The sequence below is a fragment of the Athene cunicularia genome (assembly GCF_003259725.1).
Source record: "Athene cunicularia isolate RWA chromosome 24 unlocalized genomic scaffold, athCun1 chr24_part2, whole genome shotgun sequence".
Lineage (NCBI taxonomy): Eukaryota > Metazoa > Chordata > Aves > Strigiformes > Strigidae > Athene > Athene cunicularia.
In genome coordinates, this window is record NW_020799133.1 from 157,383 (window position 1) to 180,268 (window position 22,886).

A 22,886-nucleotide genomic window follows, 5' to 3' on the forward strand; every position below is an offset into this window, starting at 1 on the left:
GGGACGGGACACGGCGAGGGCGGCGGGCGCTGAGGGCCTCTCTCCGCAGGCTGTTTGCCATCGGGTCGCAGCTGTCCCCCGAGGTCGGGAGCTCCGGGATCGAGATGCTGGAGACTGACACCTTCAAGCTGCACTGCTTCCAGACCCTGACAGGTACAGCCCGGCCCCGGGTGCCCGGGCCCGCCCTGCCGCTGCCTCCCTCACCTCCCTGTCGTTGCGGTTCCAGGGATCAAATTCGTGGTTCTGGCTGACCCGAGGCAGGCAGGGATAGACTCCCTTCTCCGCAAGATCTATGAGATTTACTCGGACTTTGCTCTGAAGAATCCTTTCTACTCCCTGGAGATGCCAATTAGGTAAGGAAAAGCCCCTTTAATCAACTACGACCGCACGTCGCTCCACCTGTGCAGTAACAAATGCTGACGGTCCAGTAGTAGCAAAGAAAACCCAGAGGCTGAGGGAGGGAGTAAGATGCAGCATGCTGCTGCAGGGATGGGGCACCGACTTGTGCTTTTCCCAGCACTGCTCTGCTGGGGAAGTGGGAGGTGCTCTTGGTACAATCCCCGCTGTCCTAGCATAACACTCAAGCCCATATGAGATTTCACCTTAATTACAGCCAAGCCAAAGCTTGACAGCAGCCAGGCTGCTGCCTTATGACTTCCAGAATCTCTCCTTGGAGGCTGCAAAGCCAGAGGATGTAGAGATCCTGTGTTCGCTAGCCTGTTCCATAGGTTAAGTCATCCCTTTCTGCTTTTCCAACTGTTTAGATGTGAGTTGTTTGATCAGAACTTGAAACTTGCTCTGGAGGTGGCAGAGAAAGCTGGACCCTTCGGACCTGGATCGTAGAGGCGGCCTCACCAGCGCGTGGACTCCTTCCTCTGAAGAGCAGGGCCCCCCTCTTCCCAGCTGGCCTTTCCCGGAGCGCTCTCCTCTGCGGCAGAGACTGTGTATCTCCAAAACATGCTTCATTATCTCCCCAGACACCTTTTTATCCCCTTTGTTATGACATTTACCTTAGACTGACTACTACTGTTTACATTTGGCCACAGAGGCTTATTCTGCTGTTGCAGCTCTGCTGCCCTTGAGTGAAGACAGATGAGGTGCAGGTCCACGGTCTTACCCTGGTTGATTGGTTTTTGTCTCGTAATTGTACATATGTATTTTTCCTGTATATCTCTAACATGGTTTGGCAGAGAGTCTCTGAGTAGAAGTAATAAAGGTGTGTGGCAGAGGTGGAGGGCTGCTTGTTTTCTGCTGGCAGGGTCAATCTGTGCCAGCAGCGCCTCAAGGAGAAAGTTTGGGCAGTTCTGCTTGCACCAGACAACCAGAGCCCTTGTAGCACTGCTCCATTTTATTTCACAGACAGGAGAAGATCATGTAATTAAGTACAAAATGTAATTCACTTCTCTTGTTTTAATTAAGGCTGGATACCTACTCCTGCAACCGAGCTGTTCAGCAAAGTATCTGTGTGGAGGTTCTCCACAAGTTGAGAACTCACTGCTTCCAGGACCCCTAAAGCAGTAAATCCTTTTGGGGAAAAACAAGAACATTCAACAAAATCCCCGTTAAAAACCTGAGTTTACTTACTGCAAAGAGCACTGGGCCTGACCACTCAAGGCCACTGGCTGTCGGTGGTGGCTCTGCCAGGCTGACTCGGAGGTAGCCCAAGCCCCTGCCCGCAGCCATAAGGGACCTAGCTCTTGGCTGAAAACATCCTGGACTACACAACTCGCACTGAAGAAATACAAGCCAATGCTAGAAATGTGGGTTTTCATGAAACACAGCTGCACAAGTCGTGGGGCTGCAGCAAGTGCTGTCGCAATACCTGGCTGCTGCCAGGTGGGTTTTCCTGGCCGGTTTGCAGAGCACTGGCTCTGCGCTGCCTCCCCTGCAAATCATTAACGCCAAACACAGAAACAGCAGCAGGCAGAAGCGCTCCTACAGCAGGAGCCTCTCTAAACGTTCTCCCCTGAAACACCAAGAATTTCTTGGAAACGTGCCTATTACTAAGCGCTGTGGAGAGCCCTGCCCCAGCACCGCGCCGGCGTTCCACCTGCCCAGAGCAAAGCACTTCTCTCGCTCCTGACAGCTGACCCCAGGTTAAACTAAAGCCACGCTGCTTGCTAATCAGCCGTGAGGCCGAACCGTAATCATCATCACTCACCACTGCGCTGCTGTTCTGGGGCCGAGTGCGTGTGGGGGCTCACGCCCCAGTAAACCCGGGCAGCTGCACTTGCAGCTGCTGGCTGGGATGAAGGCAGGCAGTGAGGGCTCACCCCGGCGCCCCTGAACGAGGCTGAACTGACAGGTAACACCTGAGATGAACCGTAAGGACAAAACTAAATGTGACAACACCTGAAGCCAGAAGTTTCTGAGTATGTTTAGTGGAGAAGCTCGGGCTGCGAAGCCTGCTTGCTTCACCAACAGTGCTGTGAGAAGGAGGTGCAGTAAAATCATTGCTTATGTAAACGAGCTGAATTAATCACATCTTGAGGGGAAAAGGGGTCGGTAGCAGGAACCTCGTGCCCTCAGGCACCCGGCAGTGGGTGAGAAATCGAGACGTTTTTATCTAGGTTGCAGCAATAGGTAAACCTCATTCCTAGGCCAGTTAAACGAAAACCAAGCGTCATTCACGTTGGCACAGGAGCGTCCTCTTCACCGAGCAGCTCGTCCTCAGTCAGCCTTCCTGGGAACCCGTCCCATCTTGGTGCGGATGTTCCGCAGGAAGAAGAAAGCCACCGTGCTACTGGTGCAGGTGATCTCGGCTACCCAGAAGGCTGTGGCCCAGCTGTAGTGTTTGGCGATGGTACTGAAGGGCAGTCCGGCCAGAAAACCCCCAACTGTAAGGAAAAACAAGCAAAAAACTAGCAAGGCTTGAGCATCTCAGTTTTACCTGCCAATACTTGTTTGCTGCACATGTAAAAATTCCTCGGGCCCAGTATGAACTTAAAGCACAAGGCAAGAACCCATTAGGTACAGCAGGAAGCACCCCTGAGGCTTCCAGCTCTGTTATCTCTGCTTCTCGCGTGGCCTCCTGTGACCAGGAACTCAGCACCCAGGGGCTAGGCTGCGCTTCGTCCAAAAACCACACGGGTTTTGTTTGTTTTTTGGGGAAACGGGTGTTACTCACTGTTGGCCATGAGGGCCACGATGGCGTGGGAGGTGCCACACAGGTTGGCAGGGGCACTTTCGTTGGCTATAACCCCAAACAGGGCGATCGGCCCGTACGAGGAGAACCCAAACACACCTCCCAGAGTCAGGATCCACAGCTGTCAAAACAAGTTAAGATCAGAAACAGGATCTGTGCGTGTCACCACGTCAGTCAGCAGCTGCTGACAGATAGCAGATCCTGTATGTATGGTACGAGAGGGTTTTGACATTTTCGGGCTGACAGCAGCTCCCTGCAGCTGGCCTGCAGACAGCAGAGCTCAGGCCTTTGACAGACCCCATGTACGTGCAGCCCAGCTGCACCTCCTCCGTGCCGTCTCACTGGCTAGTGCAAGCTCTCCTCTCCTACAGTTCTGCCCCCTACACCCTGTACAAGCAGCATGTACCATTTCACAAGGAAGAACCATAACATAGAAGAGAGATAGGCAACGAGCCTGTGAAATCACAGGAGAGCGCTGTGGATTGAGTCGCTTTTAAAAATGGTCCTGGAGACACGAGGAGAAGAGCCAAAAGCTCTTCTCATTTTAGGTGCAAGTAACTGATCAGAGCGTCTTTATTTGCACAAAGCCACCATCCGATAACCTCTGTGTTAATAAACAAACACAGAAACAAACCTGAAAAAATGCAACAGTTGGGACTTCAGTGTTAGCATACACTATAAGAAAACTACCTGGCCCAGAATTTATCAGTCACTTGGGAAAGGACTACAAAGGATACATAACTTGACCACCTTGAGATTACAGTATGATTCTTGAACTATAAATACCATTTCATGACACCCAGGAGGAAGCAAATGCCATCTTATTTTCCAGATGGGAAACAGAAACAAAGAGTTAGGAAAACACATGCCAAAAATTAAGCAGGAAGGCAGCAAGAGCAGAATTATTTCTCCTGACCTCACTCACAAGACCCCTTAAACTGGCTACATTTTACCTGATGAACAAACACCCTCAGAACCTTCTACATAAGACCTTAAAAGCTTTAGATGCAGACTTCTTGAAGTCCGTTAGCATAATCAAACAATTATAAGAAAAGGTTGTTTTTACAAAACTTACAGTAATCTCAATGCCCTGGTTCTAAGTTGTGTAGTGTTACCCAACCTCCCTGGATAGGAAAAAGGCAGATCAGCCAAAGCAGAAACAGGCAGAGGGAGAAAAAATGCAAGGCAGAAACCTCATGTTCTGTTAGGCCTGTGAGATCAGCTAGAGGTTGCAAGGCTACAGTCCAGAAGTGATTTTCCTGAAGAAGAAAGAAAAGGAAAAGAGAAGTTTTATTTACTTAGCAATCATGATGGCAGATGCAAGTCCTGCCTGTGCTACCGCCGGTAATGTGGGCTGCGCGTGCTGGCTTGGGCAGCAGAACCAGTGCAAACCTGACTAAGCCTGGCTCTCTGTGCTACAAACACAGTTCTCGGGAAAGGCAAAGAGAAGAGTCACAGGCTCTGTCACCAAACGCCTGAGCACTGAAGTGCCCTCCCTCCCGCTTCGGGTCAGCTGCCAGCGCAGGGATTACCTTGGGGGAATTGCTGGTGACTGTGACACGGAAGAGGAACATGGACACTGACATCCCAGCCATCATGGACAGCAGCAGCGCGTGCCGAGGGTTCCCGTAACTCGAGAGGCCAACCTGCAATGCGGGAAGGGAGACCCAGGGTTGGAGACAGGACAATCCTTCCGCGTTACACTCGTAGTAGCTACCGGCCGTCCCCGCAGCCCAAACCGGGGGTGCATCAGGAGCACACCCACCAGCAGGGCCTCCTGGCTCGGCTTAAGGTCAGCCCACAGTCACATTGTGCTAAACAAGCCGCTCTCAGTCAATGAATGATGCTTCTTGCTACCAGCTGTGCCTTATATGCACCCTGAATTAGGCTTCAGACCCCACCACTGGATTTTAGTGGGGTTTTTGTCCAGCCAGAAGACAACTGTCAATAACCAGATCTCTTTCAGCACAGAAATCTGGAGAGCAGAGTAAAGCAAACTAATTAAACAGATCCAACACCCTAAACCTGACAGGCACGTTGTAAGCCCCGACATCGGCACGCACGCTTCCCCTGGCCCCGCAGGGTGCTCAGCGGCCTCCCACGCTGCAGCAGAGCTGGGTACAGGCCCATTTCTCTCAGCTGCACCGCGCAGTGGAAACACCTCCCTGACCTAGCAGCTCAGTCGAGCTGCCGAGGGGGTCACATCTCCCACCTCCGCGTTAAAGAGACGGGCTAATCCAGAACAGCTAGATTTCAAAAGTCCCTCTTCGAAGCAGGGTAGTTTAGGCACAGAATTGCATCAGAAGAAGAGCTTGGGAAGACAGAGGAAAGAAGCACGGTACAGAAGGGTTGTTTTCTAGCGCGAGGCAGCAGCTCCCTTCCTCTGTGTTCTGCTTATCCTGACTCTCCAAAGCAGCATAAACAAGGGGAGTGAGAGTTCTGCTCCACTACTGCTGCAGGTATACGAGCATGGGGGGGGGTGGGGCGAGGAAATCGTCTTTAAGCACTCACACAGGAAGCCAAAACAAACCGTACAGATTCTGAAGCAGCTCAGCTGGACACTGTGTTAACAGCCCAGCACATCTGAGGGTCTGGATTACTTACCCTGGCTACGGCTCTGTCAGAAAGGTATCCAGCAGCAATGCTTCCCACCAGACCCCCGATCTCCAATGCACTCATGTAGGAGCTACCTAGAACATAGGTGGAGGGAAGAACAGGCCATCAGGCTGCGTCACAACCGCAAGGCTGCTGTGTGCTTTAGACCGAGCTCAACTGCTGCCAGCTCAGAGCAGCTCTGCTGGGCAAGACTCTCCAGCTCATCCTTGAACAAGAATGTCCCGGGAGGGCCCTGGCACAGAGGGTCTCAGTGCATGTGGCAACTTCACCACTGAGTTGTTTCGATACTGTTACGTATCTAAGCAGACGTTTAGGAGGTTGGCAAACAAGTGCCTCAGGTGTCTTCCTGCACCCAGCCTAGCTCTGGGCAATACCTGCCAGATTGCAGCCACATAACTTAATAATGCTGCTTTGCATCTTACCCACAAGCACGGATTGTCCCCTCTCCTGGATCAGGAAGAGCTGTCCCCAGTCGGTACAGCATGTTTTCACTCCAAAAACGACCAGGTAGCCTGTGGAGAGCACCCAGAGGTATGGTGAGAGCAGCAGCTCTCTCAAAGTACTGTTGTCACTGGAGGAACCTGTCAGGAAGATCAGGAGGAGTATTACTACAGCTTGAGCACAGCTACTGAACCACACGGACCCGGCTGTGCTTCCAGCAGGTCTGCAAGCAGGATTCACACACAGGGAGGGAGATATTCACAGCTTTACCTCCCCTGGTTCTGGGTTTGCTGCAATTTCAGAATCTTTTCTGTCAATTTGTTCCACTTCCAAAAGAACAATCAAAACACTACTTCAAGTGATTTTCTGTATTGCAGTTGCCAATAAACCCTTCACAAAGGTAGTTAGAAAAATGATCTGCTTTTCCAGACTCCATGCTAACATTCTGAAGCTGTACCTGTGAAAGTCACTACACAGACTCTAAGAAAGCTGCTGACTTTCAGGTGCTGCCTTGATTTCAGCATCAGTCTTCCAGGAACGCCTACAAACCTACCATCCCCAGAAAACACACTGAGGAAACAACATTGTTTTCTTACACAAATAGGTCAGGTCTAGCAGCAGAGGCATTGCAGGACAGTGTGGAAGATAGGCTGAGCTTCCACTGGCCTTTAAAATCCTACAGCAAACCTGTGTTGCAATTCCCTTCTACCCGTTGTGCTTTCAAAGGAGCACCACGCTTAGTGATCTGAACAAACATTTACTAACCAGATGTCCTAACTGAGGGCAGAAAACACTGAGCAGAGTCCACTGAGAGCCAGGGATCAAGAGAACCCGCAGCAGGGTGAGGGGAGAACCACCTGTCCTCTGCCAGCGAGGAGGAGAGGAAAGTCAGGCTTAAGGAAACACTCCCTGCTGCTTATGCTCATCTCACACTCACCTCTCTTCCCTTTCTTGGGTCCTTGATCGATGTTGGGTAGCCCAACATCTGATGGCTCGTTCTTAATCAGGACGAGGCAGGCAACAGAGACAACCACACAGATGAAGCCAGAGAAGGACAAAGTCATGCGCCAGTCGTAGTTCAGAGACACGAGAGCAGCGACAATAGGGCCTAGGCCTCCTGCCAAGTTCATGCTGGTAGACAGGATTGCCCACCAAGTCCCAAACTGGGAGGGCTCAAACCACTGTGCAAAAACAAGAAAAACGGCATGAGGTCTGAGAAAGAGCATGGCACTGCACCTGAAAATCCTCAATCGAGGCCCGTGCTGTGGGTATGGGGCAACTCAGACCCAGCTCTACAGAAGCAGGTAAAGGAGCAGCCAGTCCTCGCTCTCTTAGTCACACAGGGAACTCCAAACGTTACACAAGAGGAGCCTGACAGGTGCTCCCACCGTGCGCCAGCTCGGAGTTATTTCCGTTTACAGACCATGAAACTGAGACATGGGCTGAGAGAGGCAAGTTTCAGAGTGCACGGTTCGGCGACCCCACATGCTCAGAACAGCGTCCTGATGCAGAGCTCTGCTGGCACAGGACCACGAATGGATGTGCAGAAAGTCACGGGGTAACTTCAGGACTCGCTGTTGCATTGTCAGGCACGATCGGCCCAGAGTGCCTGAGTGGTGGCTGTTGCTGGCAGGAAAATGTCTGAGAGCCACATTCAGAAATGTTTTAAGAAAACACGATGTCTATTGTTATTTGGGCCCTTCCTTTCTGTGCACGCAACTGTCCTGGACAGTCCTTTCCTCCCCAGCTAGATACCTCACAGAACAATGCAGCTGTTCATCTTCCCCCCCACCCCGTCCCACAGGCACAGGCATTCCTGGATTTTACATCTTTGAAGAGAGGTTAGCACACAGCTGACCTCCTTTCCTTCTGTCTTAAGGCAGAAATCAATCTGTTCCATTTAGACCGTCACGAAACCCAAACCCATGCAGCTTAAAGGCTCAGCTCATGCCTCTCCTCCATACGTTACCAGGCTTTCTAACCAAACAGTCTGCCATTCGCAATTCCTGAGCTGCCTGGGCATGCAGGTGGGCTTCTACTCATCGCCCCTGGCCCAGCAGCAAACTGCTGCAGCAGCAGAGAGAAACAGACTTCTGCCTTTGCACTAAAAATACTGGATTCTGAGTCTCTCAGAGTGGAGCAGGTTTGCTACCAGATGTTCCCTATCCACCTGAGCTAAAATAGAGGCACGTGAACGAAAGGGCTAACCAACTTTTGCCATGTTTTCTAGAATAAGCAGAACCTTCCGCAGGGAACTTGCTCTGCAGCAGAAGACAGCAGAGCCGGTGGCTCTGACCTCCTTGGCTTGAAGGAAGGAGCAGGCGCGTTCCTCTGGATTCGGAGTCTGCACGAGCTGCTGCCGGGACGGCTCCGAAGCGCCTTCCCCGCACACACTGACCTTTCGCAGGATCTTCCCGCAGGGTGGCCAGCCCAGCCCCTGGGCCAGGCCGTTGAGGAACCAGAGCCCGGCAAAGGCGGCGACGGTGGAGCTCCAGGAGAAGACCACGTTGACCAGGCCCACCATCAGGAGGCCGGCGGAGAAGAGCCAGCGGGCGCTGAGCCGGTCGGAGAGGACCCCGCTGACGAACTTGCTGATGGCGTAGGCCGCGGACTGGCTGCTGGTGACGAGACCTGCGGCGGGCAGAGCCCGGGGCGCGCCTCAGCCTGGCGGCACGGCCCCCGCCCGCCCGCGACAACTGAAACAGAGACAACTCTTGGTGGGCACACTGCCACCTTTAAACACATAAGAAAAACAAAAAAACAATTCACTAAGTTAGTAGCGGCAACATCCCCAGAAAGAAATAAAAAAATTTACATCTCTATCCCATTTTGTTGTCAGACTGTTTGCTGCGTTCCGTTTACATCATGACTAACCAGGTCCATTATAAAAACAAGAAAGTAACCATGAAATAAATAGATGTTGACACTAGTGGGATTTCAGGGGTGTTACAACTCATCATTTTTCCTGCTTTCTCCTCCAGCTTCTGTCGTCTTCTCTTTTTTGGACCCTGTGCAATGAAGTAAACTCAGTTACAGACTGTAAGTTTTTGCAGCACACAAAGCAGCACTGAAAGTCCCTGACACCCATTAAGTGTTCCACCAAACTCTCAGCCTGCAGTACAGAAGTCAGGGGAGTGCTTTAGGGATGGACACTCAGTTCCCAAGAGCTGAAGGCTGACTGCCCTGCGCCGGCCCCACAGCACTGTGCTCACCCTGGGAGGGCAGAACACGCCCGCTCGTTAACAAAGACAGACTGGCAGCCCCGGCACTGGCCATAAGCTGCAGCGAGAGCATGAAGCAGCTGCCCAGGCAGGCAGCAGTGGCACCTCACAACTTCACACTGAAGAATGCAAATGTAGGAACAGTGAGGAACCCAAACTTTTCCTCTTTCCAGCATTAACAGCCTATTCACAGTCGGGGGTTCCACCATTTTACTACCTCCCACAGCCAAAGAGATGGAAGGAAGCACACAGGCATCAGCTATCAAGTTCTAGACCTTTAGTCAAACATTTACCCACCGGAGTCTGATCCAGGCTCATCGTCTATTGCTACCTTCTCAACTGTAGGAGGTTCCTTGGCTGGACCAACATCCTCAGGTTTCTCTATGTTTAAACCAGAAAGAAACAAAAGTTAAGGGGGAACACACAGGAGACTAGATGCAAGGAGACTGTGTGACCAGTGGTGAGCTTTACAAGCCAGCTGTGGGAGCTCAACAGGATTTTAGTCACTTGGTCTCATGGTGGATCTCTCTACAACACTCAGAGAAGCATCACAGAACTTCTTACTCCTCACTGCCCCTGTCTGCCAGGCGTTATGTCCCTGGAAGCCCTGGAGACGCACCGTTGCCCAGGCCAGTCACCTTTAGAGCAGGATCTTGAGCCAGAGGAACCAGAGGGGAACTCTGCTGACAAACAGCAGGCTACATTTAAAAGGACCAGGGCATCCGGAACCTGAGGATCTTAACAAGTTCAGAGAAATGCAAGTCTAAGTGTCCCAAGAGATTTTTTTTTTTTCTGGGGTACATCTAAGCCACAAACTTCTCTCATCAACAGCTCATTCTACTCCTTGATGTAGGGCAGAGCTCTGAGTACTTGGCTCTGGACAGCCAGAACACAAGAAGTGGCTTATCTTTCTTAGAAAGCAGGCAGGCAGCCAAAGACAGCTACTGACTAACCATCCTAGGAAGTTTATCAACACTTTCTGTTTCCTTGCAGAAAAAACCCCAAACAAATGGTGGGGAGAAAAGGACACTGGCATACCTAGATTTTCCCAGCTGTCTTTGAAAACTAAGAGGAAGCTCATTTAATCCTACAGTTACCTGTTGTCTTCACTGACTTATCTCCCTTTCACTGAAGGCGGAGCAATCCGAGTGTGTTACACATGGCAGTTACATACCAGGAGTTATAGACATGCCCCTGCCCGCTCCTCACCTTCTTGTTTCCCCTCCGTGGGAGGGATAGTATTCTCAGTCTCAGAGGCTGCTGTAGCATTCTTTCCTGAATCAGTTTTTGTGGCATTCTTCTCCTTTTTGGGTTTGGGTTTTGCAAACTTGGCCTTATTCAGAAGATACTGCACTTCCCTGTCCAGGGCTGCTATCTTCAGCTCTATGTCTTTGGACAGCAGGAGAGGTTTCTCAGTAGGAGAGAGCTTGTTCTGTTCAGCCAGTGTCTCATTTTTCCAGATCTGTGGGATGGGATGGGAGGGAAGAGGGGTTTTTTGAATGCTTCTGGGTTCCAGGAACCACTGTATCAACAGCAGCTCCAAGCCAGTGCTCCCGGGCCTCCTAATTTACACAGGGTAACACTGCTCCTTGCTACACTTCCACCACCTTCTGAGTTATCCAGACATAGATCAAAACAAAGAAATGAATCCCTCAAAACCCAGCAGCTGCTTTTACAAGCTGCACACAGCCAGATTACAGGGCTACACCCCACCACTCCTGGAGACAACTCTGCACATGCAGCACAAGCGCCATTATCCCCCAGAGCAGCCTGGGGTCAAGCTGGGCATTAGAAACACCAACAGACACAAAAGGTTTGCTGGCAGCATGGAAACAAAACAGGCACACTCTGTTCTGTGACCTTGAGTGAAAGTACACCACAGAAAACACAACCCAAGCTGCCACCCCCACCCTCCCGTGGGATCATTCGGTCATTTATTACCGTTGTTTCATTGATAGCTTTTTCAAGAGTACTCAGTTCCACGTCTGTGAATATCTGGTCAGACTCTGGAATCATTCGGGCTCCCCTTAAAGATAAGAAGTTTATTTCAGACTATACGTTGGCAACTCAGAGTTTACATCCCCAGTAATCACAATAATAAGTAGTCACTGCACATACCAACCAGTTAGCACATTTTGCACCCATGTCTCCTACATCTGCAGGAACCAGATCCTACATCAACCTCTGGATGCTAAGCACGGAAAACAGCCAGCAAATGCAGCTATCATGAGAGCAGACAAACAAGGAAGATACAAAGAGCTGAGGCCACAGGACCAAGAGGGAAAAATCTGCTTACAAACAGTGCGTAAAGCATTGGTCACTTCCCCTCTGCCCAGTTTAAACACAGCTTGCATCTAACGCTGACGTGTTCTGCAGAACTGAGTGCTAGGAAGCAGGGTTTTGCGGTCTTTCCTCAAGAGGCACTGGTGACTTTCAGACCACATGCAATTTGGTCAGTTCTGTCGGCCTCTCCTATGTTACCAGCTCCGCAACTCTCCTTCCCAACAGCTTGCTCTTACTTGAGAAAGATGGTTGAGTGGTTGAGCAGACTCTCCAGGGCAGCCAGGCGTTCTGGCCACTTTCTCCTTTCTTCAACACGGAAAAAGAGGTTCCTGCAAAGCTTTTTCAGCTCAGAAAGCCTGTCTTTCAGCTCCTGCAAATGGGGAAGAGGGGAAAGGCGGCAGTTAGTTCACTCGCTAACTTCGTAAAGCCTCAGAGGTTAAAACTGCACTTTTTGTTGTTTTCTCTATCAAATACACTATTTTGATAGAGTTAAAAGAGCCACACAACTCAACAGGGTACTGCTGAAGCTGTTGAAGATGCACCCACAGCTGGAAAAACAACTGTATTATGTTTTGTGCGTAACGCACTGACAAAGCAAGAAGCTTTCACAAACCAGGTTATAAAGGATCGAGATGGATCAACACCCCATCAGCCTGTGTGGCCATGTCTGTGTCAGTCACAGCAGACCGGTATCCTGACTACAGGCAGCAGTACCTTGGTTGCAGCTGCGTAGCCCTCCTCCTCCATCCAGCTGGAAGCCTCGCTGAGCTTCCTGGAAATTTCTTCTCTCTGCTCCTCAGTTGAGACAAACTGATACTCCTCTTGGTAAAGCTTGTCCTGAGGAGAACAAAGCAAGCACTCCTGTCAAATACCACTGACTGGGGAAGCGTAAAACCACCAGGTCACCCATTTGCAACTGGACTGGGCTGTGGACTCCTGGGGTGCTACCTGTGCTGGCCAGGAGACTGTCATTCAACCCCCCAAACATGAGTTGCTGCTCCTGGCACCAGCAGGTAAATACACCAGGTGCACAGACACATGCGTATGCCTGGCATGATGGCAAAGCTGCAGCCACAATTCCACACACACTTAATGTTAATTGCCTCTTCTGTACAAGAGTTCTCAGAGAAGCTGTAACTTCTTTCCAGCCTGAGTGTGACTGTTCCAAAACACAAAGGTATAAGGGATACTGGAAAGCCAGATTTTAATGTGTGAAAGCACTCATTCTGTGTTGAGAAAAGCTCCACAGTCTGCATGGGCTTGGGAGGCCTAACAGCAACAGAAAAAGTGACTGAAAGATGAGACTAGGCTCTTCAAATCAGCTTCCCCCCGCTCAAACAACTCCCCTGCACTCAGATCAGCCAAGCTGTGTACGACACTCCTACTTGCTTTCTAGGAATTCTTGTTTCTTTATATCCCACTTACCTGAGTCTCAAAGATGAATGACTCCAAGCTGTTGGCCGATTTTTCTCTTTCCTGTTTCTCTAGATCTCTGACCATCAAGTCTTGGAGTCTAACATGTGAAGAGAAGAGAAATCAAAGGTACCAAGTGCCTTTAGATGAGCACATCACACACAGCAGCGCTACATGAGCTACGCCATTCCAAAGCAATTCCCCTCCTTTATCTGGAACCCTAACCTAGCAGAGCTGTTTCAAACATACTTTTTCACTGAGCTCTTCAGTTCATCCTCCAGCAGGTCAGGCACATCATTTATATCCACTTCCATCGTGATCTCGTGGACAAGCTTCTGCTTCTTGGGTGCTTTGATCTTCTTTTCTTCCTCTGTTTTGCCAACTGTGCTGTCATCAGAACTTTTGGACTGTACTTCCTCTTTCGCAGTTTCTCTATTTTCTTTGGGATCCTGTAACAGATAAAGTACATTTTCAAGCAAGGGAACAGATTTGCAAACTTTTTTTCCAAGGCAGGGCATTGACAAGGGAAAAAGAATTCTACAGAGCACTGTAGGAATTTTATTAGTTTCAAACATACCCATCACAGTCCCATTCCTTCGATCTGATGCTCACCTGAGACTCTGATTTCTTGCCGCCTTCCTTCTTCTGTGACTCTGTTTTTGGAGGGGCAGTTTCTGCCTGACCTGGCGACTGTTGTTTCTCTTCTCCCTGCTCTTCACCAGCATCTTCTGCACTGCCCTTTTGGTCCTGTTTCTCCACCTGCTCTTCTTTACCCGTTTCTGCTGGGCTCTCTTCTTCCTCCTGGTCATCATAAGCAAATAAAGGGGAAACCAAACCAACATTTTAACCGTAGAAACTCCAAATGTTTCACAGAACAGATAATTCTCCACAATAAATGTATGTATGAAAAACAGCACTCACAGAGACTGCAGCCATTAGCTACAATATGAACTGAGTCACTTTAGTGCAAGACACGACTGTGACAAGGAGCTTTCGTCTCCCTAGAAGGAAACCCAATCACTACTGCCCACATAATGGCAGCTGCGGCTATACGGCCTGGGAGAAAGCAAGGAGCCTGCCAGGCACCTGCACAGGCACCACACAGGGAGAAGAAGCCAACCCACAGAGCACCAGGACAATTTAGAAATGAGAGACTCCCTCAGAAACAAGCCCTGTAACGTGAGTCCACTGCTGCTGGACTTGACAGCCAAAGATCATGCATTTCTTTAAACACAGACCACGTGAAACTCCAGGGGAATATAGCACTTTCTGAAAGTATTTAAACCCCCAACACTCCGCCAGATATCTTTAATTCTGCTCATGCGAATCACTGCCTCTTCAGCAGCCGCAGCAAGGCCCAGGGGCTCCCTCCCACTGGCCATCACCCTGGGGCTCACCTGAACCGAGTCAGTCAGGTTCTCCCCGGTCTCTGGCGTATGGCCACCACCCCCAAACAGGCTGGAGATGGTGTTTCCAAGTTCTGTCGATGGGAGACAAAAAATCCAGAGTATTATGTATCCAAAAGAAGAAAGTCATCTTCAGCTCTTGGTTCTTTCTCTCACAATCACAATAATCACTCCCCCCCAAGGAGCTCCCCCAGCAGCGTAGGCTAGCCACATACACTCCAGAAACTCATCCTTCCCTGACCTCACTTCGTGTTTTTGCATGTGCAGACAAGTGGGGCCTGAAATGTGTAACTTTGACTAAAAAGCTTCAAGATTTAACCTGTGGCTGCATTAGCCATCCCTGCATCTCCCCTTCACCTCCGAACATGCAGATTTCCAACTCCTCTCTATGGGGAAGTCTGTGCTCTAAAACCTGACAAAGGCAAAGTGCAAGTCAGGGCATCGCAACACAGACAACAAGAAGGGAGAACACCACAGGGCTGCAGATGTGGGACTTCCCTTCAGGACAGACCTCCTGAAATTAGCACAGAGAACCTGTGGCCAAACATTGAGGAAACGACTCCTATTTTTTAGGTTGCAATGCATGCCATTGTCACCTTAGGAGTGTGTGACATTTCAGAGCTGCTGGCAGCAGCCAGAAGCCACTTGCAAAGGGCTTTTATGTATTTTGGAGGTGTGTACACAATCAGAGGCCACGGCTAACGGTGCTTGCTCTGCTCAAAGCAGAGATATGCTTTAGTTATTCCAGCTGCTGCAGACAAAACACAACAGTTAGTATAAGTATCAAAGTTCAGTATTTACTTGTCAGTGTTGACTCCTCCTCCAGCTTGTCTTCCACCAAGGTCTCAAACACAGACTCCACCTTGGAGAGAGGAGCACAGAATTAGTTTTAAGCAGAGACAATCAATACTGAAGAGAGGGACAGAAGCAGAAAATTGCTGGAAAACTGCTGACAAACATCCCAACAGAATGGTGCTTACCCGGTCCAGACTTAGTACTCCGCTCTCATCCATGTTGAAGTGAGCTTTGATGCCTTTGGATTCATAATCCGAGTGCTTCTTGAAACTGTCCCCAACCCCCTTTAGCCTCACAGTAGTGAGATTGAGAGAACCAAAAATCCTGGTGACACAGGGACAAAAGCGGAGAGAAAACTTCAGATAACGAAGCTGCAAGAACAGCTAACCCCCTCTCACGGTCACCTCTGCCGTGACGGACAACTGCACAGAGCAAGGAGCCGGCCAAAGCACAGGCATGGAGAACAGGTCTGCAGGCAGGCGGTGGTGCCCAGACACACGACATGACTTCCAGCCCAGTGACCTGCACTGCCACCTGTCTGCTCAGATGCTGGGCTCAACTCACCGCAGGTCGTCCTGGCTCAGGAAAGACAGATCTCCATAGTTGACATAGAACTCAAAGTCATCCGTGTAGCGGTTGAAAGTGATCACTTTGCGCTGCGGATAGGGCGCCATGCGCTGGAACAAAATCCTCTTGTTATGCTTTAAACTCCTGGATTTATCGTCCTCCTCAACTTCACGGGTAAATTCCACCTGCAGCACAAACAGAAAACAGGACTCAGCAACTGCAAACTTCCTCTATAGTGTCTTACACCGGCAGTGTCTGGCTGCTCTGCCTCGTGCACAAGTTGGGGGTCAGGCAGGTATTTCTCAGCAGATGTTTCTATACACCTGGCTTCTAGGATACATCACTTCTACAGCAGGGCCAAAAGATCTCCATAACTTCCTTACTGAGAGGAATCCACAGGTCACCTGGAAGGTTTCTCCCACAACAGCCCCATTTACTCACACCTTGCACACCAGAAGAAAAGCCAAGGGTTACCTGGATAGGAAACACAGCAGCATCCCGAACGATGAAAGGCTTCACCTTAAAGGCTTTGCTCAGAGCAGCTGCCTGGTAGACTGCTCCCATGGCAGCAGCCTCATCGGCATTGATGTTCTTGCCCAGTTCTTCTCTAGGAAGTGAAAAGCAACAGATGTCAGCTTTGCAGCTGTGGCCACAAACTGCGACAGACTACGAGGGGAGTCTCACATACTCACTTGCCCACAGCCTTCAGCAAAACCTCCTGCACTCTGGGGACCCGTGTGGCACCGCCAACTAGAATCACTTGGTCAATTCCATCCTAGGGATTGGAAACAGTCACTTTGTTTTGAGAAGGCAATTTCGTAAAGCCAAGTTCAGGGCTCCCTCACGCTCCTTCCCCGGCCACCCTGCGCTGCTGCGGTGCCCTGACAACACCCGTGCCACGCCCCGCCATCCCAGCGCAGCTCTGCGCCCCACAGATCTGACAGGCTGACGTGAGCCAACGCGAGGAACCTGGAGCCAGGCCCGTCAAACAGGGACAACGTGAGCGCTGCTTTGAGTCACCCAAAACATGGGACTTCTGATTCAAAATTACAGACTGTAATGCCAGAGACAGTGACTCGGACAGGAGCTGGACCAGAACAGACAGAAACCTGGACCCTAGGAGGTGACTCAGTGTCTCGCACAGAATACCAGAGCCAAAAAATGCTCAAGAGCCTCCTGGCACCCTGGGAAGTGAGAATTTAGCAATGCAGAACATCCCTCCACAGGACTGCACCGTGTTTGGTCCAACCGCAGTCACAAGAGCGCTTCTAAAGGGAGCCCTCAGAGAAGCCTGGACAGCAATGATTTTGTTTCCAGGCATTTTGATTTAAAACTTCATGAGTAAGACCAGACCAGTATCCAAGACAAAAACAAAAAAAGATCGGGGTTTCAAATCTCCAGCTCAAAAGCAGAGGTTTTTTAACAAACAAACCCCTCCTGGAGGTCCTTTGTTTCTGATGGACAGCACAGGGAGCCAGGACAGGCTCCTGCTTGGCACTGCAGGCAGTGACCTCACTCTGTGACAGTGACAGGCATTGGGACTGTCACCAGTGCCTTGATCGGGATGTGACAGTGCCTGCCTACATACAAATCTGAGCTTGTTAATGTGTTTTCCTAAAACATACCAGACTCATCTCTGCGCTGCTAAGAGCCTGCTGCACGGGTCCTGGCACTCGCTGGAACAAGTCAGAGCACAAATCCTCAAATTCTTGCCTTGAGACCTTGGCCTTGAAGTCAATGTCATCCAGTAGCCCCTCAATCTGTCCAGAAAAAAAACAGCCAGAATGGAATTCTTGGTGGAGTATTCTCCAAGCAGAATCTCTGCCTGACTTGCCCAGAGTGCAAAAACTTCCAGCTTTCTTAAGGCACATAGGACCTGACCGCACTCATCCGAGCCCTGCCCCTGCCAAGGTGATGAAGAGGATGGAGCGTGGATGTAACGGGCAGCTTCTCTCAGGGGAAGTTTAACAAACTTCCCATGACTCACGCTCCTTTGCTCCACTCAGTCACCACTGGAACCAAGCGGGCGCAGGTCAAGGGGGACCACCAGTGCTGCCGCCAGCCCTGCAACACCAGCAGCGACGCTCTGCAGCATGGCGATGGCGAGGAGGCACATCCGCCCTACGTGCCTGTCCTTAATCCACCCCCCTCTGAGCCCCAGAAGAGCTGGAAACCCCACGGCAGAAGGTCAGACCTGTGCCATGTGGTCAGCATTCGCACTCAGGACAGTTTTCAAGCGGTTCGCCTCCTTCAGCAGTTTGGCCATGGCCCGGGCGTTCTTTCGGACGTCTTTCGAAGGGTGTTGATTATTAAAGAGTTTTGCCAAATAGTCCCGGAGACGAAGCTCCATCTCTAAACCTCCGAGAGTACGGTCAAACCTGAGCAAAAGAACAGAGGTGTAACAACTTAAACTGAGCTGAAATACCAACAAGCTTCATGTATTATTTCACAAATACGAGAGCATCAAGTGGTCAAAAATAGCTGTGGTACTGTATCATCTGTGATTAACTGTGAAAGAACAATGGTTGTTTCAAAAAGAACACATTATAATGAAACAAAGAAAAGGAAGATTCACCACCACAACAGCCTTTGAGCAGGAAACTTCATATATTCTGGTAAAGGCCTTATTGCCAAGCACATCAAACACCCAAAGGATAACTCTCAGGTCCCAGGTATTTGCCTGGAAGCAGCAGTATAAATGTTGTGGTGTTAAAATTGCCAGGCTGGTGATTCACAGCACCCCCCCTCATTTGGTGAATACACTGTGTTTTCATTCCTCTCTAGAAGAATACTCTTTTTCAAACGGACACTCTCTACTTTTGTAAGATTATAAGAAACTGAATTATACTAAAATGGCTTGAGGCTTTAAAAAAAGCAAGCCTGAAGAAAATGAAGTATAATGGCAGGCTACTGGAAGTTCTCAGTTATCTGCTGCACAAGACAGCGACACCAGAATTATTACCCACTGGAGCCCTCTTGCTCCAAACATTTCCCACTCTGCCATCCAAATTATTCTGCTGAAGGCTCACTGCAAAATTACACGTTTAGAAGAGACTGTGAAAGAAATGGCTTCTTTCCTGAGACCTGTGGGTTTGTACATCTCATGCTAAGCAAATTCTTACCCAATGCCCTGGATCTGCAGTTGGGGTTGGGTTCCTGAGTCCTTTGTTTTCACTGTCTGATACGTAACAATAGTACAAACAGTGCTTCCTGCTCCCATGTCGTAAAACATGATATTCTGAAAAGAGAAGCTGGAATGGTGAAGCAGAAACACCTGGATATCCCCCATGAATACGAACCCACTGCTGTCTGAGCCTGATATAGGCCAAGACTATCCGCTCCCAAGCCTGGCTTTACACTGTAACGACAGGACTCGTGCTGTGATCAAACACAGGAGACGTTCAGGGTCATGCCTGACACAAGCCAACAAGAAAAATTTTCTCTACCATTTCATAGATCAGAACACAAAGCTTTGCTCTTTAAAAGTTTCTTCAACTTCATGAAAGTCAAGTATTTCAGAGTTGGTCTTCCAACACCTTAGAAAACTGCTGTTGTTATCCCACCCCACCCCCAGTTGACGGGCAAGGAACAAACACAGGTTTACAAAACGGGAACTCCCAGCCACCTGCCCTCAGCCCAGAAGCCTTCAGGCTTCACCACATATTCGCACAGGGTTTTGACCCTTCCTCTGTCTGATGAACACATGAAAACAGCAGAGACCAGCTGACTAGCAGAGTCCCCTTCTGCCCAGCTAAGTCCTTTGGATTTTACCTGCAGCACTTCCCCCCAACACACAGGCACTCATGCAGGATTCCCCGCAGCTCCCAGCTGCACCTACCTGTGCGGTGGCATTGATGTCCTTCCTCCTAAAAACACCGTAGTTCAAGGCGACAGCAGTGTTGTCGTTGATCAGCTGCAGCACCTTCAGGTCGGCCATGCGAGCGGCGTGCAGAACCGCCCTCCTCTCCGCCTGGTTGAAGTAGGCAGGAACAGTGATCACTGCGTCCTTGATGGGCTGCTCTGAAAGAGTTGCAGGGAATCTGTTTTATCACCAGCATAGCTGTGTGCAAAGACTCATTATAACGGGGCAAGTGTAGCAAAGCCAGAGAATCCCTGGTAAAGGCTCGTACAGGATGCAATGCTGAAGCAGCATCAGCAGCCAGGATCACTAGGATGAACCTGTGTCCTGCTGAAACCAAGACTTCAGATTCTCACAAAGCCGCAGGTCTACTGATCTCTGTCACATGCGGGGATACTCTCAGATGCTCTGGGATACCTTAGATTTCAACAAGCATTATCTTCACTTACTTTATCTCTTGATTATGTTTGCTCTCCAGAGCAAAATGTCTTTGGACTGGCCTTAGCAGAACAACCCAGACAACATGCAGCCTCCTAGTAACTCTGCAAGCCAAACACTGCAACGGAATCACCCAGCTGTCATTACTGTGGTGTTTCACTAGCAGCATGGCATGGGAAATGCATGACAGTCTCTTATCTGCTAGTGAGTTTCCCAAGAGAGAGCAGTTTTTGTCATTCAGCTCTGGCAGCAAGTCTGCGTGCAGAGCAGCTCCAACAGACTTGACCAGAGCAGCCTTCCCCTTCCCCTGCAGGTGCCTCCAAATGCGCCTCCAGTCACACGCACGAACGAGGGAGCGCTTCACTCCTCCTGCAGAGACTGCCACTAAAGCATCTTAGCTGCAAGCCTGGGTGGGATCTGGGGTGCCTGCCCCCAAGAACAGGATTAAAACCCCAAACTTGCATCATATTAGAAACAATGACTTGACGGCTACTAAGTCTTGCTTACGATCTACACCTGAAAAGACCCAACATCCCGTTTCTAAAAATCCATGGATTTTCAAACGCCTCTGGTCTCTACTCAAATCCTGTAATATACAAACACACACAGAGAGATACTGTAACATCCTTCCAACCTGCAAACTCCTCAGCCAGCCCACGTGAATAGTTCAGGACCATCCCCAGCATCTCCTCTGGAGAATACTGTGTTGTTCTACAAGAAACAGAAAAGGAAATTACAGCGACATCAGAGCCAGCTGTAGAAGCCTGGTAGCCGAAGTCCCACCCACCAGGAACCCAGAAGCAGCCACTTACTGGGACAGCTTGAAGATAACAGTCTGCCTCTTCTCATCCTTCACCAGCTCGTGCTCTGGGAACCGGGACTGGTACAGCCCCACGTGGGGGTTATCGATGCGCTTACCCAGCAGATCCTGAAAGTATCTGAATGCCACCTTGGGGGTCCTTATGGACTGCAGAAAGAAAAAGCATCACCCAGCTGCATTTCTTAGGCTTGGCTGTTGCCAAACAAACCTCCCCCAAGCTGTGTGGCAAAGAGCTCCTGGGATGGGATTTAGGACCACAAGATGGTACACGAAGAACAAGTACAGAAAGCCAGTAAACACACCAAGGAGATGAGAAGTAGACAGACAAGAAATAAAACTTCCTCACTCAGACATTTATCACAAAGGGCCCAACAGCAGGAACATCCTGTGTACAGGGATGGCAGTTGGTGTGATGAGTAACAAGAGCTCTCACCATTCCCAGCGCGCTGTCACCAAAGAGACGCTCATTCTCCTTCAGAGAAACAGCCACAGGGGTTTTCCTTCGTGACTCCCTGTGTAGGAAGAGAGGAGTCAACCCATCCAAGCAGGTGAACGTCCAATAGAGTCCCTAGTGAGGGAGGGCGTTGCTTCCATTTCAGAAAGACTACAGGAAGGTGCTCAGGTACTGCCTAGGGAGAGGAAGGCCAGCCTCCCGTCAGGGCTTTCAGACCTCCTGGTGTTCCTCATGACATAACAAACGCACTTTACCAAGACACGGAGAGGCACCTCTCAAATTCACAATCGAAGCTGTGGCGGGCAGGTGATTGCTGTTTTTCCCACAACTTGAGATAAGTTAACAGGAAGTGACTTGTTTCTGCTCCGATTCTTGCATGAGTGCACAAAGGTGAGTATTTCACTATGATAACCATGAAACAGCTTAAAGTTATGCCCTAAGCTCAGTGCACACCACCCACTTCCAAATGCCTCGTAACACACTAACGATTGCCTAACATTAGGCTACAGAAAAGCAAATTGCTGCTAAGAAGAAAGGCTCATGAGTAGCTTTCCGGAATGTGCTGCTTTGTACTTATACAAGACTTGCTTTATTTTTGCTTTCCTCCACCAGCGAGCAAGGGAAGGCAGTTCCCTCATTCTACCAACGACTGCCAAGTTTCAGGGAGCTGGGTGAAAAATCCGTTTATTATCTTTTAGTCTAGACTTCCAGAGAACTAGGATGTTCCTGACCATACATCCTCTCCCAACCACAGGTTTTTCATTCAGTGTCTTGGGGACGGGCTGCAGGAACAGCAGCCAAGTGAAAGGAGAGCTTTATTTGCTTCACAAACAAGTATGGGTTCTGAGCAGCTGCAGCAAAACAAACCCACCCCTGGGCTCCCTTACGGGAAGCTGGGAATGGGACTTCTTAACGGGATGGGCAAGCTCCCGTCTGAACAGTGACACGACCTGAACCACCCACACTTTTGGTTGCTCACTTAAAAGACCCCCAAAGCACAAGCAAGCGTCCCAAAGCTAAGGTCATGAACTGAACTGAGGCCCTGAAAGATGCTCAGTGGGGCAAGAAGCAAGTCGGGAACCCCTGAAGGAGAAGACGGGCGTGTTCCCCTCGCAACAGAGGAGCGGCGTTAACTGAACCCTCGCGGCCTAAACCCAGGGAGCCTCGAGCCCCGGCAAAGCAGCGAGAAGCGCCCCCCGGGCCTCTTCGATGTCGGCACCGCGCCAGGCGCGCGGAGCAGCCGCTCACTTGTTTAAGACGATCTCCATGGGCACCCCGGGCTTCACGATAGCGATCTTCATCGACTCGCTGCCCACATCCACCGACATCACCGCCACGGACCCTGCAGCGCGCCGGGGAACACGAGAACCGTCAGAAACCGCCTGCGAGTCGGGAGACCGACCCCTCTGCCCGGCACCGCGCACCCCG

At 50.2% G+C, this 22,886-nt stretch overlaps 3 protein-coding genes across 3 annotated transcripts in view; 1 reads left to right on the forward strand and 2 right to left on the reverse strand.

The window, feature by feature from the left end:
- The window catches only part of TRAPPC4 (trafficking protein particle complex 4), a 1,477-nt gene extending 247 nt beyond the window's left edge, over window positions 1–1,230 (forward strand). The window contains exons 2-4 of the mRNA XM_026863852.1: window positions 19–153; window positions 227–353; window positions 765–1,230. Coding sequence (XP_026719653.1) covers window positions 19–153; window positions 227–353; window positions 765–843 — 341 coding nt within the window. The 3' untranslated portion in view covers window positions 844–1,230. The remainder of the gene's footprint in view (window positions 1–18; window positions 154–226; window positions 354–764) is intronic.
- Window positions 1,231–2,459: 1,229 nt separating this feature from the next.
- Window positions 2,460–8,883, reverse strand: SLC37A4 (solute carrier family 37 member 4). The gene is made up of 8 exons (XM_026863843.1): window positions 8,601–8,883; window positions 7,140–7,383; window positions 6,184–6,342; window positions 5,750–5,835; window positions 4,678–4,791; window positions 4,339–4,404; window positions 3,128–3,266; window positions 2,460–2,837 (listed from the first exon to the last, which is right to left on the reverse strand). Exons 1-8 carry the CDS (start codon window positions 8,724–8,726, stop codon window positions 2,671–2,673), a joined length of 1,101 nt encoding a protein of 366 aa, XP_026719644.1. The 5' UTR covers window positions 8,727–8,883; the 3' UTR covers window positions 2,460–2,670.
- Window positions 8,884–9,029: 146 nt separating this feature from the next.
- HYOU1 (hypoxia up-regulated 1) lies at window positions 9,030–22,827 on the reverse strand. The gene is made up of 23 exons (XM_026863837.1): window positions 22,707–22,827; window positions 21,438–21,516; window positions 20,997–21,151; window positions 20,819–20,895; window positions 19,726–19,907; window positions 19,010–19,125; window positions 18,082–18,265; window positions 17,513–17,647; window positions 16,580–16,662; window positions 16,362–16,494; window positions 15,885–16,072; window positions 15,506–15,644; window positions 15,327–15,387; window positions 14,517–14,599; window positions 13,732–13,920; window positions 13,369–13,568; window positions 13,132–13,219; window positions 12,421–12,543; window positions 11,943–12,076; window positions 11,365–11,449; window positions 10,633–10,885; window positions 9,721–9,804; window positions 9,030–9,210 (listed from the first exon to the last, which is right to left on the reverse strand). The coding sequence occupies exons 1-23, from the start codon at window positions 22,784–22,786 to the stop codon at window positions 9,149–9,151; spliced, it is 2,913 nt and encodes a 970-aa protein (XP_026719638.1). The 5' UTR covers window positions 22,787–22,827; the 3' UTR covers window positions 9,030–9,148.
- Window positions 22,828–22,886: the final 59 nt, after the last annotated feature.